At 41.2% G+C, this 15,104-nt stretch overlaps 1 protein-coding gene across 1 annotated transcript in view; it reads right to left on the minus strand.

Moving 5' to 3' along the window:
- Window positions 1-477: 477 nt before the first annotated feature.
- Window positions 478-15,104, minus strand: part of ccser1 (coiled-coil serine-rich protein 1) — a 136,379-nt gene continuing 121,752 nt past the window's right edge. Inside the window, 2 exon segments of the mRNA XM_034234800.1 lie at window positions 478-5,266; window positions 5,268-5,387. Of these exon segments, the coding sequence (XP_034090691.1) occupies window positions 4,580-5,266; window positions 5,268-5,387 (807 nt within the window). The 3' untranslated portion in view covers window positions 478-4,579.

The raw sequence follows: 15,104 nt of genomic DNA on the forward strand, positions 1-15,104 counted from the left end.
ACACAATCTAATGTATTGATTTTCTAAACACTCACATACTTTATGGCCACTGCCAAATGAAAATGTACTAAATAGGTTGGAGGCTAATGTCAAATCAGGTAACATTACCTCTGTCTGCACACACTGCTGTGCACAACCTTTTAGAGTCAACTCAAATGATGTAGCTGGAAAAGTTTTCGTCAGTCTTTTAGATTGATGGCCCTTAATATTCTTTATTCATCGCTTTGTTGTTCGTTCTACTTTCACTCTTTGATTTCATTCATTCCTTTAGAGATCTGTACAATGAAATCTACCCTGCCTGAGAGATGGAGCCTCAGTCCCATAGATCCACCGCTTTATTATTCACTGCTTCTTTTGGTGGTTGCAAAATCCGTCTTTCATCTTCATTGCTTCAAAGTGTCCATGTCATTTTACAGACACACCTTATTTTATAATGAAAAGTGATGGAATATTCACAGTCAAATCATAATCTCCCAAAAAGTTTCCAGCAATTTATTTATATTAAATATGAACAATAAAGAGACGAGGACAAAAATATTTTGATAAAACATTATTCATGTGAACAGTGAGTGTAACAACTGGCAAAGTAAAGAGAAACACTTTGGGTAAACACACACTGCAACGCTTTTAGACCTGAATACCCCCGTCAAACAATTCTACACAAACTGCTCATCAGGAATCTGTAAAGTGAAACAAATCTGCTATATGAAGACAGACCTTTCGATTCCTGGATTACCCCAAAAGCATTTATGGGCTAGTCGGTCAGAGGATTACAGTATGAATCTACCCAACAGTTTTATATACTTAAACGCACAACTTCAGCCTGAACTGAAAAAGCAGCTTTAATAGATCATCAACTTTTCTGACACAGTTAGACAAACGTTTGCAAAGTCATGTTCTTTCAAAGAAACCTGAAGCAACAATAGTCATAATGCAAAGGCTGGGTTTTTTTCAAAGAGGGTAAAAGGTAAACCAGCGACCCAACACCTAGGAAGGAATCAACTGGCCTGTACATGGAAAATTGAGCATGGGGTCTAAGTTTACAATTAAATATATTAATTTGATAAGATTCTGATTATTAATTATTGCCAGAAGCACTTTGGTAAGAGCTCAGAATTCTGACTGCATTTGACATTATTCAACAAAAGCAAATTCTCTTTTTTTTATTTCAGGCTGTTATGTGGCAACAAACAGTGTACTGTATGTGGACACTATTCTTACGTGTCATTTAGCACGAAACGTTTGTGTTGATGAACATTGAACATTAACAGTTATAATAATTATGTACAATTTTACAGTTCAATTTCATTATTACAGCAAGGTGTAAAGAAAAAATAAACGTAATTACAGTAAGCATGTAAAAAGCTAGGACAGTAGTATATATGTGATTCATTAAAATTATAATAACATCATGATTATTATAATTGTCATTTCATGACCACTTTTAAATCTGTTAGTGCCAAGAAGGAAACTGATTCTATGGCAATAAATACAAGTAAGGCAAAAAACAATAAATAACTTCCCAAAAAATAAAATGTAGGTTTTTAAATGCACAACATGCTGCTAAGTGAGAGGAAGAATTGAGGTCTGTGAGGTGCCCCATTTCATGATTGTAGACCCTAGTTCCCACGCGGTGAAGTTCAATATGAGTTCATTCTTACATTAACACAGGCATTGTTGTCTTAATAAAACCTCAGTGACACATGTGAACTGCCATCTCAGATAAGTCTCATTATCATCATACATTTGATGGATTCCCAATATGAACACAGCTAAATTGAGCAAAGCTGTTGGAAACACATGGAAAAATAACAACATTTAATTATAATTTGAGTGGGCAGTGCAAACAGAGCCAAACAACCCCCTATGACATTTCACAGTGTCAACAGCATTATGATGCACGCATTGACGAGGGATGTAAATAGTATTTCTTAAGAGGTCAGCCAGCAACACAGCATCGTCATCCTCCACATGTAAACAAGCCAAGCAGGGAATGTTTAGTTCCCCATTACAGCTGCGCCTCCCAGTACAAGTCCTCTGGAGCCACATTACTGCTGGCCGTCTACACTACCAGGCAGTTAATTGCAATCACCCGGTGTAAAATGACTCCCTGATTAGACAGCTGGAATGAAAATCAGGCCCCAATGCCCAGGACTGAGAGCCACCGCACAGTGTTGTGTTGTACAGATACACTGTATAACAATACAAGCCCTGGGTTAGTACACTACGCAGGGGAAAGAGAAGGAGGGAAGGAGAGACCTGGGACATGATAGTGGGGAGAGGAAGATAACCGATTTAGTAAGAGAACAGAAACAAAAGGAGTTTGCATGCAGTAGACTGGGGTGCTGGGGAGAACAAGAGAAATGTATAGGGAGATGTTGAAGGGGAATAAGAAATGGAAGAAATAAAGACAGAAATAGAAGAGACAGAATACAAAAGGGAGGGAATAGTTTGCAAGTGAAGCAGACCAGAGGGAGAGTAGTAGTTTCCACCAGTGGGAGCAGAGCTGTCTTCATTTGGGCTTTTCTTCACCTCGATCAGGTCCTTGCCTCATGAGGTGTGCATTACAACACACACACATACACACCATTTATACAGCCTCCCTTCAGCCAGCTGCTGTTTAGAGACAGGCAAGGGCAACAACTTCTATAAAGTCTAACATTTTCTGAACTCCTGGCCTGTACTTAGCAGCATTGCAGCCTCCCGGCTCCCGGTGGACATTAGAAGATTTGTTTACCCCAAAACGTATACGGGGAAAAAAGGGCTGTTGGACAGTTTACTCGGCAGAGGAAATATATTCAACAGTTGCAGAGTGAAGAGGTTGTTTTGCTGCCCAGTTGTTCACATTTAAAAAGAAGGTGGTTTTGTTATTTCTGAAGTTGACACATGCTCCCAAATTGTAAATAATGATACGACTCAGCAGGTCATGGCAGTTATAATATATGTAAATCTTATTCAAAGGCATGAGTCATACTGTCCAAAAATAACATAGGGATCTGCCTTATTATACCAAATGCTATGTGTTAGGTCAGTTTTCCAAATAACACATCTGAGACCAGGAAGATAATAGAGGGCTGGTATAAGAACTGGGTATCAGCCAGGAACCCAGCGTTGATGCTTTTTTAAAAGGTATAGTTTGTCAAATCTGATTATTTCTTTCATTATTTGATCAAGTAAATAACTTTCTGTGCTGTATGTGTTCCTTCACTTGCCTCTGTATACAGGATGTCAGCTCACTGTAATGCCATTATTTGAAACCTTATTCATTTTTTATTCTAAAAATGAATATTGATTCTGTCATTTAGCAAAGCACCAGTTGGTAGCCCTGGCCAATACCAAGCCCTGATGAAGAATTGACTGGCTTCATTACAAAACCTTACAAAATATTCATAATGCTGGTTGTGCCAAATCTTGCTCCATTTCATTGCCTGAAGTGTTTTTATTTTGTTAGATAATGTTCCGTAGTGCTAATTACTTTGTGCTACTCAGTGTTATTTTGTCATTATAAGTGCCAAATGATTCACATGGCTGCTATCTAATATTAAAAGGAAGCTTTACATGTCAGTACTGTACTAATCTAACATTGCAGATACACATTGACTCCTGTATATAATGTGACATATTTTGCGACATTGTGATTCTATAAAAACAGTGGTCTAGTATTAAGCCAAAAGTACTTCTAATGTGTTATTAATGCATCAAACATTTACCTCTCAAAACACTCCTGTTTAATAAGTTTCGGCATGATTGATTCCCTTATTGAAACACTGAGTAGAGAGTTGATAATTAAACGTTATTAAAAGACTTTAAAAGTCACCCCTCTTGTGTTGCAGTACAAAATGCTCACCTGTAATCTCCTTACAGTTTAAAAAGCATGCAGTATCAGGGTCATGGATTTGGATGATCATCTAAACATGTATTTTCTTCTGGACCTCCATCAGCTGACATCCAGGAAAATGAGAAGTTGATTGGATAAAGGATTTGGCAATGTGAGAGTATAATCTTAACAGGGCAAATTATGACCTGTCACATCATTCATTAAGCAGCACATGGTTCAACTTTTGAATAAAAAAAATCATCAAATAAAAGGATAACAACAAATCTTTAAAAACACAAAAACGAACCTCATCTTTGCACTTAGTTTTAACACCCTGTTATATCTGCAGTTTATGAGGCAAATATTTCACAAATGATGTCTGTGTGTGTGTATTTCTAAGTGTGTGTGAGACTACATCTGTGTCTAAGTGCATGAATAAGAAGTGGTGCGTCTCTCTGCACTTTGTGTGTCAGTGGGCGTAAGCACATCTAAACTGTTGGAATGACACAACGTGGGTGTTTTGATAGACAGGTGAGTGCCTTTTTTTACAAACTCACAGCCTGATCCGAGAACAAAATGGCAGCAAAGGGTAATTCTGGATTGTGATACAAGCATGATTGTAAGCGCATGTGGAAGATGATTCAGGGGGAATTGGGACAGTGAAACGCAAGCAAACTGGTACCAAAGGAGCAGCAGTTTTTCTCTAAAGACACACATTTTGTCACTAAAGTCAATATGGATGGTGTAAATGTTTTTGTGCCCTCAACTGTCTCTCTGCGTCAGAGCTTGCAGTTCGGCAGTCTGTAGGGAATGTTGGAGGAAGACATTTTTACGGCTGTAGCTGTGCAGAGACAGAGGGCCTCTCGGAGGTTGCCCTAAACGACCCGTAAACATGGAGGAGGAGGAAGAGGAGGAGGAAGAAGAGGATGCTGGGGAAGGAGTAGAAGGTGGAGGGGAGGCCTGGATGGAGGATGAGATGCTCGGGGAGGGGCTCCCTCTGCTTACAAGACTGTGGAGGCTTGAGGACGCGCTGGACCCGGCTGCACGAGGGATATGGCTAGTGGGGTGGTGCTCTCCTCCCCCTTTCCTAGCCCCACCTGACAGACTCACTCCACCTCCAAGAGTTAAGGACTCTGAAGAGGAGGACACCCCCTCTGGCTGCTTGGAGGACAGAGATGGAATTGCGGTGTGATTAGCAGCCGCTAAGCTGGAGCCTGGGCATTGATTTGGACTCAGGCCCGGATGTGAAGCTTGGAGTTGAGCTGGAGTAGTGAGTGAAGCTTGGGCTGACGCTGCAGAAGTGGTGCAGGAGAAGTAGGAGGAGCCTGGAGCCAGATTGGTAGCAGGGTTACGGGCTGCGGATTGTGCCAAGATCCCCTGGCAATGGCGCTCCTCCCAGGCAGTGTGTCGCTCTGAAGCAGGAGGGCGGCTGTGCAGAGATGGATAGTAGAGGGGGGGGGTGCTGATTACAGAGGTCCCCTCCGAGTGCTGCCCCCACACCCCGCACTACCCTTCGGTCCCTTGAAGCCAGGCTGCTGCCGAGTCCTGACCACCGCCCTGGATGACTGATCTGAGGGAGGAAGACAGAGAGAACCAGGAAAAACATGTTAATGAAACGTAACCATTTACTCTGCTTTCTGTCTGTCAGGGAGAAAAGAAGAGTGCAGAGACACATACAGGTAGAGACAGACAGACAGGAAGGCAGCATGAGACAGAACAGTTGAGTGTTCAGTATAGATTGTTAATTGGGTGACATTTGGAGAACGATCTCTCTGGGCTCCTGCAGCTTGTTCTAATTATTTCTAAACCAACCGGAACCCTGCTCACGAAAGAACAAACACACATGCAGAGACACACACCACACCCACACACACACACACACACACACACACACACACACACACACACACACACACACACCACACACACACACACACACACACCACACACACACACACACACACACACACACAGAGAGAGAAACAGGGCAGTGTAACAAATGCAAATGACTGAAGATCTGCAGGTATACGCAAACATCCCTGCTTCAGAAGCTATAGATCTCTCTCTGTCCCTCGCTCACTAAGACACAGACATAAACATGCACACACACACATTGGGGAAGATGGCACATAAAGCTAGATGGCAGAAACAGGAGCCACCTGTTCTCTTTCACAGTCCACTGCATCTCCTTATGCAACAGATCTCATCATGGTTCTCCTTCTATTTTCCTGTCTCTCTCTTAATCACACACACACACACACACACACACACACACACACACACACACACACACACACACACACACACACACACACACACACACACAAAATCACCAAGCAACCCGTGGGACCAATGTACTGTTCACTAAAGTAGCACAATCTGATCTGACACTGAACCTCATGGGAGAGTAAGCTGCGTTGACATTTGCCATCACGGTGACTGTGTGTGTTTTCTTGTGTGCGTATGGGTGAGCCTGTGTGTAACTGTGTATGTGCACATACTGTATGCAAGATGGGTGTCAATATGCATGTCTGTGTATAGTGCAAACATGCATGCATTTATTAAGACGTCCATGTGCTTGTTTGTGCATGAATGGGATCATGTTTTCATGTGTTTGTGCATTCAAATTCAAACTAATGTTATTACTTTGTTAAAGTTGTCACCAAAAGGCTTTTGTGTATGAAGTAGCAAACAGCTGAATTATTAAGTACAGTATAACCATGCTCATTCAATAAAGAGGTTCTTATTCATATTACAATAAACCTGAAATTAAATTAAAGTGGGGGAGTCTAAATCATCCCAACTTTTCCTTTGGTGAGGTATGAAATACGATCTATCAATCAAAAGCCACACACGCCTTTGCGAGTTGACATTGGTCATTTTGTCAACATATACCCCTGTCATATTTCCCCAGTGTGGACCTGCATCAACACTCCAGAGAATCAGTACTTGTATTGTACTTCCTGCTTGATTTGTGCCGTATCGGCTGTGACTCCTATTTCTGTCTGGATGACACCTCTAGTGTGTGCTACAGGTGTCAATCTACATCACAGGATGCAACATACTAACACCTTGGAGGCTCCTTGTGTTTTTCTGGTGATCAGATCAGTACTTTCTGTACCTGTAACAGTCAACAGGAGTTGGAAAGGCAGTAAATAATATCTTTAAAAACTACAAAAAAATCCCTTTCTATCAGCTGTGCACCGTTATGGTGTACATCTACCAATTGGATCAAATATAAAAGTCAGCCGAATTAGTGTTGATACTGCAAGGAGAAGTATTGTGTGAAAAAAAATGGAAGATGTTGTTTAATGGCTAATATATTTATGATCCACGTCACGTATTCAGTTTTGGCGGCATTTCTTACAGTTTGTCAAAAGGTCTTCTCATCAGGGCTCTATAAATAAATATCTACGGCAAATATGTAATATTTAATGCAGCCGAACCGTGTATTACAATGCCGTTATGTGATGACTTCCAAAGAGAAAAGCAAGAACACTCGGAATAAAGTATTATTTTATTTAAAAAAAATGTTTTTCCAATTTCATATCATATAAACACCATATCCCGAAATGCATTGCGGCTATAACAATCAATGTTTTAGCCTATCAAAACCTCTGAAAAAAGAAAGGTGTCTCTCAGAATCGAAAGAGAAAAACCTATGGGAAGAACACAAAAGCATTGTACACAATTTAAACCAATACATGTCGTTAACAAGGATAAACTGATGTTTTTTAGTTGATGAGTACTGCAGATATCACTGTTAAATCATTTGATCATTGGCTTTATTTTCAACCCGTAACTTTACATGGAGGCTGCCGCATACCTCAAATCATCTTCGTAATATCTATCAAACTATAGATCCTACATATCGACTGGACGTGGATTCTAAAAGTACAATATACACTTCTCGCTAGAAATCTAATCAAAAAGCGTTTTAATGGCCAAACTATCCTACAATTTAGGATTTTACAGAGAGGGTTATTTGTGAATAAACGACCATCTGTAACGTTAGCATTCAACGGGAACACTAGAGGGCGAAAACTTTAAAACGTAAGGACGTATTAAGCGCTTGAACAAACGACATATTTGGTCGTAATAAGGGCCTGAACAATCGGCCCAATTGGTCGTATGAGTTGGAGGACTTGTTGTGAGGTAATTATGATAGATGAACAAGGACCGAAGACTAAAAGGATAACAGGGCCAACTCACTTTGAACTTCTGCATCTGAAAATTGTATGTATGATTAGGGTTTGGTTTAAAGAAGGCTTTTTACCTTTATAATTATGTGAAGCCACTTACAAAAGCAAAGCTGACATTTTTCTATTTGGTTAAAAAACGTGTGAATACTGCATGTCTCTACATTTTGTATTTCCTCCCCCACAGAACACAGAGACAGTTCCTGTCATGCCCATATCATCATTATATGGTTTTTTAAAAACACCTGAATTATAGCCAAACAATCTGCACTTTAAAAGCTCAGTCTCTGTGTCCTTTCATGTCTTAGAAATAAATAAAGACCCATCACAGTGCTCTGTCAAAACATCAAACAGTGTGCTTTCTAATGGGCTCTAATGTGTGGATAAACACTACAAGACTTCTCACAGATTGCTTGATCTAATTAAAAGGAGTGAGAATTTCCATTCCAGCAACATTTCCTACATAGTGGTGCTGTGAAAAAAAACCAAGTGTAACGCTATGGTGTTGTGTATCCACCATGGTGTTGCGGGTTTATGTAGAGCGGCTTAATTAGGGCTAAATCTCTAATCATACTAAATATTCTGTAGTGTTTTCCATCCTCAGACATTTGAGAAAAACAACAGAAGGTAATAGTTAGATACAAATTGGCAGATTACTTGGAAAGGAATAATTACCGGGCCGAGTTCAAAGAGTTGGTTATAGTATGGTCCATATCAAAGGAGCATTGTTGATCCAAGTTTGGAAGAAAAAAACAACTTAAAGATTAATCAAATGCAATGAATCAAACAGAACATAAATCTGGAGTAAAGCTGGGGCGAAGTTTGTGCACAAGAAGTGCAAATAACAGATGAAGAGAAAAAGGTCAAACACAATGAAAGGAAGGAGTTAACAGTTAAAAACCGAGATAAATAATAATGCTAACTAGAATAGAACAGACAGCAAAGCCCAGAGGGAAAATCTGATTTACAAACTCAGGTGTCCTTTCTCAAGTACACGCTCTGCGGCACTCAGACGGCCTCTTCTGCAGTAACAGAACAGCCAACACACACACACACACACACACACACACTTGCGTGCACACACACACACACACACACACACACACACACACACACACACACACACACACACACACAGGTAAATCATAGTGATTTAAGGGGGCCCTCTTCTGCAACCTTAGTTTTTATTGGGCAGTGAAGAACACAGCAATGTGGTAATGGCCAAGTTTGCATAAAAGACCTCCTTAAAACCTGAAACATCCCTGTTCAACGCTTGTTATTGCCTGTCTTAGTCATTTTTATAACGTGATGTGATAGAGTGGAGAATTTATTTCCCCACAAAAAGAACAAAATAAACAAATTAAAGAGAAGACTGATGTAAGGTGTAACACAGGCCATAAGTAACCACTAAGTATCCCTACAATTGCAAAGCATGGCTCAGTATCCCTGCACCCACACAACTTATCCTAATGAAGGCAATGGGGCTGGAATGCAAAAGGACCCCAAAAGTTTCCAACTCTTCATAGTGACATTAAAGAGGAAAAAGTTTGTAAATGTGAATTCTTTATATTCGGTGACGCCCACATACTCTGTGAACAAAGTAATCCTGTGGTTCTTTGAAAGTGTGAAACGCCGGGGTGTTCGGTGTGGATACAATAACAGTGCAGAACACCCACACAGATGGTACTTACAAATCCTATTTAGACTTTAACCAAATACATCTTCCACTGTGATGTGTGAGCCCAAACCATCAACATCATTCTGTCTACCTTTAACAGACAGTCTTATTCATACTTGTTTGCATAGTTGTCCAGTGTGATAGAAAGTTAACATTATCAAGGTGTAAGAAACCGAGGGTCCAGACTCAAAAGAGAAAGACATAAAACAAAAAAGTTCTTCAACAAGACCTGTTTGTGTTGAAGTGGTAGAAAGAGAGAAACAAGCTCAGAAAGTATATTGAATATTCACAGATACGTTTCTGCAGCAGAGTCTCCCACATCAACTGAAGGCACTTTGCAGTATAAACCTGCAACAAACAATCAAACAAGGGGTGAAACTGCAGAGTCTGGTGTCTCAAGGCCATAGCATACCTTTACTTTGAACTTGAAGGTTTTCATCAGTACACAACCCCCATAGGAAGCAAGGCTCTTGTACTGCCTGGAGAAACATCCTTGCTTCCTCTTCCCTGTCTCCATCTTGACTTTGTTGAAGTATTCCATCCTTATCTCCCTTATCTATACCCAGCCACTCGTCACTATTTCCCTCTACGGTTCCTCCAATTTCCTAAGCGCTGTCGCACTCTCCATCTCTCCTGTGCCTGACATTTGTCTGTGAAATGTAACTTACGGAAGAATACGGAAGCACAATAACAATCGTGTAATACGGTCACACAAAATCTGCTTCAGATCAGGAGAGCAGTTTTACAAAAGTTAGAAGATGAGAGGACAGGACAAAATGGGTAAATAACATTTGGGGTCATCACTAATACTGTGAATGACTGGATTGGGCAGGAAGTGCAGAATAGGACAAAACAGGGCCAACGCAAGAGCATTTCACATTGTTATGCTTATTGAAATGAGCCAAAGAAAAGGGGACAGGGAAGTCCACTGAGACAAATGTAACATTTGTGATATTGGGCTATATAAATAAACATTGATTGACTGATTGATTGATTGACAGGGTTATTGTTGCACATTGTCTCTTGTTAGGCTTTCCAATTATGTACATTTATTAGGTTTAGCCTGCTTGCCTAGTCAGTTGTTTTTCCTTTTAGTAGATGCTACGATAAATGCTTTTAACTACGTAGCTATTTGAACTTCAGAGGTTACCTACATTATGTGAACAGTATGCAGGTTCTCCTCTGTCAACCTGTTCAGGACCTATGTCAAAATAAAATGAAAGTGTGAGTCCAGGCAAGCACATAGCTACTAGTTCTACTCCCCATCCCCAACCTGTATCCATCATCTGTTGTTTCCCTTGTCTCTCTATTAGCTTCTCTGTCTGTTTTGACCTCCCTTCTTCTCTCATATCTCACTTTATCTACCACCCTTTCTTTTGTTCCCTTCTTCAGTCTTTATCCGTTATGTAACTTGGTGCTTTAGAATGCCAGCGGCAGGAAGGCCTGAACAGAGCCTGACAGCTGGGAGGATTGATGGTACACTACTGCGGTCTGGAGGAGACCATTACACAGAGAGAGAGAAAGAGGGGGATGGAGTAGTTTTAATCTTTCTTTTTTCGGTCGGTGACAGTGGCGGAGGAGTTGCAGCTGAGATGATGAAGAAAGATGGATGGCCGAAAATTGAGCCTACGTTGCTCCAGCTTTCAATCCAGCCCACACTGCAGCAAACTGCCAAGCAGCTGGTTGGATGTCACACCCCAGACCTTCCTGTTGGAGGCACACACTGAGAGGCAGGACACTAATGTGATGCACTGCACAGCTAATAGTGTCACACTGCTCCCAAGCTTCAATCCTGTCAATGTACTACTGCTAAATGATCCACATTAAGCCGATATGTATATCAAATAACAGCAGCCAAACACAGTAACCTACTGCACCCATTAGAAACAAGGAGAGTTCTAATGTCTGTGAAACATTTTTTTATTTAGACTTGAAATGCCTCAGACAGGGCATCTCCGCTGCATATTACATTACATTACATTACATTGCATTTAGCTGACGCTTTTATCCAAAGCGACTTACAATAAGTGCGTTCGTCCAACAAAATACAACTTGAAGAAAACAGAATCATAAAAGTACATCAGGTTTCATAGAGCAAAAACATTTCAAGTGCTACTCAACTGGCTTTAGAAAAGCCAGTCCTTTATTAGTATATAAGTGCTTTGTTAATAGTTCTATCGCTCGAAGTGGAGTCGAAAGAGATGAGTTTTCAGTTTGCGCTGGAAGATGTGCAAGCTATCTGCCGTCCTGATGTCAATGGGGAGCTCATTCCACCATCCTGGAGCCAGGACAGCAAACCCACGTGTTTTCGCCGTTGGGAACTTGGGTCCCCCTCGCAGCGAGGGCGCAGCGAGTCGTTTGGCTGATGCAGAGCGTAGTGCACGCGCTGGGGTGTACAGTTTAAACCATGTCCTGGATGTATGAAGGGCCAGATCCATTCGCAGCATGGTAAGCAAGTACCAGTGTCTTGAAGTGGATTCTAGCAGTTACCGGAAGCCAGTGAAGCGAGCGTAGGAGCATATAAATGTGGCTGAAGGCCTGCATATATTACAATGTCTGAGACTGAGTCATCTCTTCCCATTTTCACTACAAAGAAACTTGTAAAGGAAAAACAACACTTATTTACAGCAATAGCCTGGGGAAAAAGTTGCAAATTGTATAACCATATATACAGAACATAAATCATCACATGCACTTCCACATGTTAAGCCTTCTCTTGCGTTAGGTCATACCCCCCTTCCCATACTATCTTCGGTCAAAATTGACCGGTGTGTTTTTGCACAGCGATATCTCTGGAACCCCTTATCCAATTGTGATGGTTTGACATCTCATTTGAACAGTCAAAGCTAGTAAAATCAAGGGGTGACAGACCGAATGACACCAGGGGTGAATTTTATGTTATAATTTTGCAGTAAGTTCAAGATAGTGCTTACTGTACATTACTGTATATTATAAAATGCTTGCCATGTAGGCTGTGTTTACTGGAGATGGAAATGCTTTAGTTGGTGTTGTAGATTATTCCCATTCCAATGATGTATGGGATGTATTGATTTGATACAAGCAAGTCATTGTTTCATTGTGTACTTTCAACAACAGTATATGGTCCGGACCCACCGGTGGGCCCATCAAGTTCAGCATTCAGTGCATTCACTGTGTTGAATATAAAATAAGACACTGATACTGTTTTCCTCAATGAACATTTAGAGAAAAATAAATATTCAGGGCTCCTCTCCCTCAGGGGCCTCTTCCTGGTCTGTTGACTGTTGATCAGGCTCATAGTCTGGATCGCTGTTGTCTTCCATTTCTGAGACACCGTCCTCTATGTCTGGTTCAATCTCCTCTTCATCTGGTTCAAAACATTTGTCCAGAGCCTATCTGACAGAAAACCTACTCATTGTGTCAATGAGTCAAATGTGAGCAAGGCACAAATATAACTGCATGAGAGACAGTAATGGAAGGGCATTTACTGCAAGAAAGTGAGAGGTTTTTCTTTCTCGAAGGGCACAGAGCTCGCACAAGTGAGAAGGTATGATACATTGTATCATACAGCGCGAGAAGAAAGTGAGAGGTTTCCCATAACTTAGAGTACATTGTTTTATGTCTGGAAGGTGTGGGGGGACATAAGCACAAGAAGTGTATGTGTTGAGAGAGAGAGAGATGAGAGAGAGAGAGGAGACCTGAGAGGAGAGATGAAGAGCCGTCGAGAGAGAGAGCGAAGGAGGGAGAGAGGACGCATGAGATTAGCAGAGACTGAGAGTAGAGAGAGCAGAGACGATTCCGAGAGAGAGAGAGAGAACGGAGAGAGAGAGAGAGATGAGAGAGAGCGAGAGATTTGAGAGGAGGACGAGAGAGATGAGAGAGCTAGTGTGAGAGGATAACATAAGGTCTTGAGGCAATTGGATGAAAAACACATGATTTAAAATCACTCAGTCACTTTTGACCCGAAACGCTAACGACGAAGAACAAACTCATACAAATGGCATGAAAACTCTACCTGAACTAGTAAAGGTAAACGTAAGTGCTTTAAGGGAATATTAACTATTGTGCAAACTTACTGCCTCTTTGAGATCCAAATCTCCCTAACAGCTCTTGTTCTCATTAGAAAACTGAATGTTGATGTTGGTGCCGCAAAAATCGCTTGGATTTCTTTCCTTGTCTGGTCCAAATACTTCAGATTCAAAGCACTTTATACACACTGCGCAGCCACCTTCTCCGCTCAGCACCTGGGGAGAGCATGACCGGTGAAGCAAATACTGTATAATCATAATGCAAATGAGTCCAGTATGCCCTCTGATGACTTTTAATTACTTTACGAGCAGTCAGTCACCATAGTTCCTTTAAAAACAACAAGAAAAGTAAGACAAGCAATTGAAAAATCTTCACTTACAAGAATACTAACAACCTGGGGTAATGAGCTTACTTTTAGCAAGAGATGAACAACTATTCTCTGCCAACTTAACTGTCAACAACAAAGCAAAGGAGAGAAGCCAAAGAGTTGTCGTTGAAGACCATCTAGAGGTCAAGTTTGAGTTTAAAGGGGACCTATCATGCAAAATGCACTTTTGTACTTCTTTTATACATGAATATGTGTCCCCGGTGTGTCAGGGAACTCACCAAGTGTCAGAAAACACAACCCTCTCTCTTTTCCTCCATACCCAAATCTCTAAAAACGGGGCTTGCAACGGATCTGATACAGATTTGAATTTTCCTGACGTCAGAAACTAGGAGCTCCGCCTATATGGGCAACCTCTCCTATCAGGAGGAGACAGCCACGGCCATTTGCCGTTCGAAAGCGCTGGAGACGCTGTAGTACATATGCCAGGCCTATAGGTGGCGCTGTAGTCTGCCACAAAAGCAGCGAAGAAGACTTCTCACAGATCCAGCCCTTGCAAAAACAGGGCTAAAAAAGAGCAAATAGAGTGAAATGAGGCATGGCTAAAATGCATGATCTGTTTGGTATTTTGAAAAAAAAACTTCGCAGACATGTTTTATATAGGTATGGCCCTACAATATATGTTTCAGATATAGCATTATAGGTCCACTTTAAGTTACATTTTAGATATTTGTAATGACTGTTTTTGACTGCCTGAATGAAGTTGCTGTAGACAGTTAATGTGTGTCTCGCAGGCACACAACTGATTGACAGCTGATAAAACGTTGCCCAGAAACAGCGAGACGCCTCTCACTGACAGGACGCCTCTGTGTGACCTGGGTAAGAGCTGCAGGGTGGGGAGCATTGCATTTCTCCTCCGTTTGAGGCGTCCATTGAGCTCCCTGCCAAGGACTCGAGTTGCTGAACTTGTGTGTGATGAGTGAGTCTTAGTCAGTAGTTATGATTTTGGATGCTGAGAAGTACATAGCCCATGGACTAACAATTGTAAAAAGGCAGGCTGGCAAGTAATGAAGCCAG

The sequence above is a fragment of the Gymnodraco acuticeps genome, unplaced genomic scaffold, assembly GCF_902827175.1.
Source record: "Gymnodraco acuticeps unplaced genomic scaffold, fGymAcu1.1, whole genome shotgun sequence".
Taxonomy (NCBI): domain Eukaryota; kingdom Metazoa; phylum Chordata; class Actinopteri; order Perciformes; family Bathydraconidae; genus Gymnodraco; species Gymnodraco acuticeps.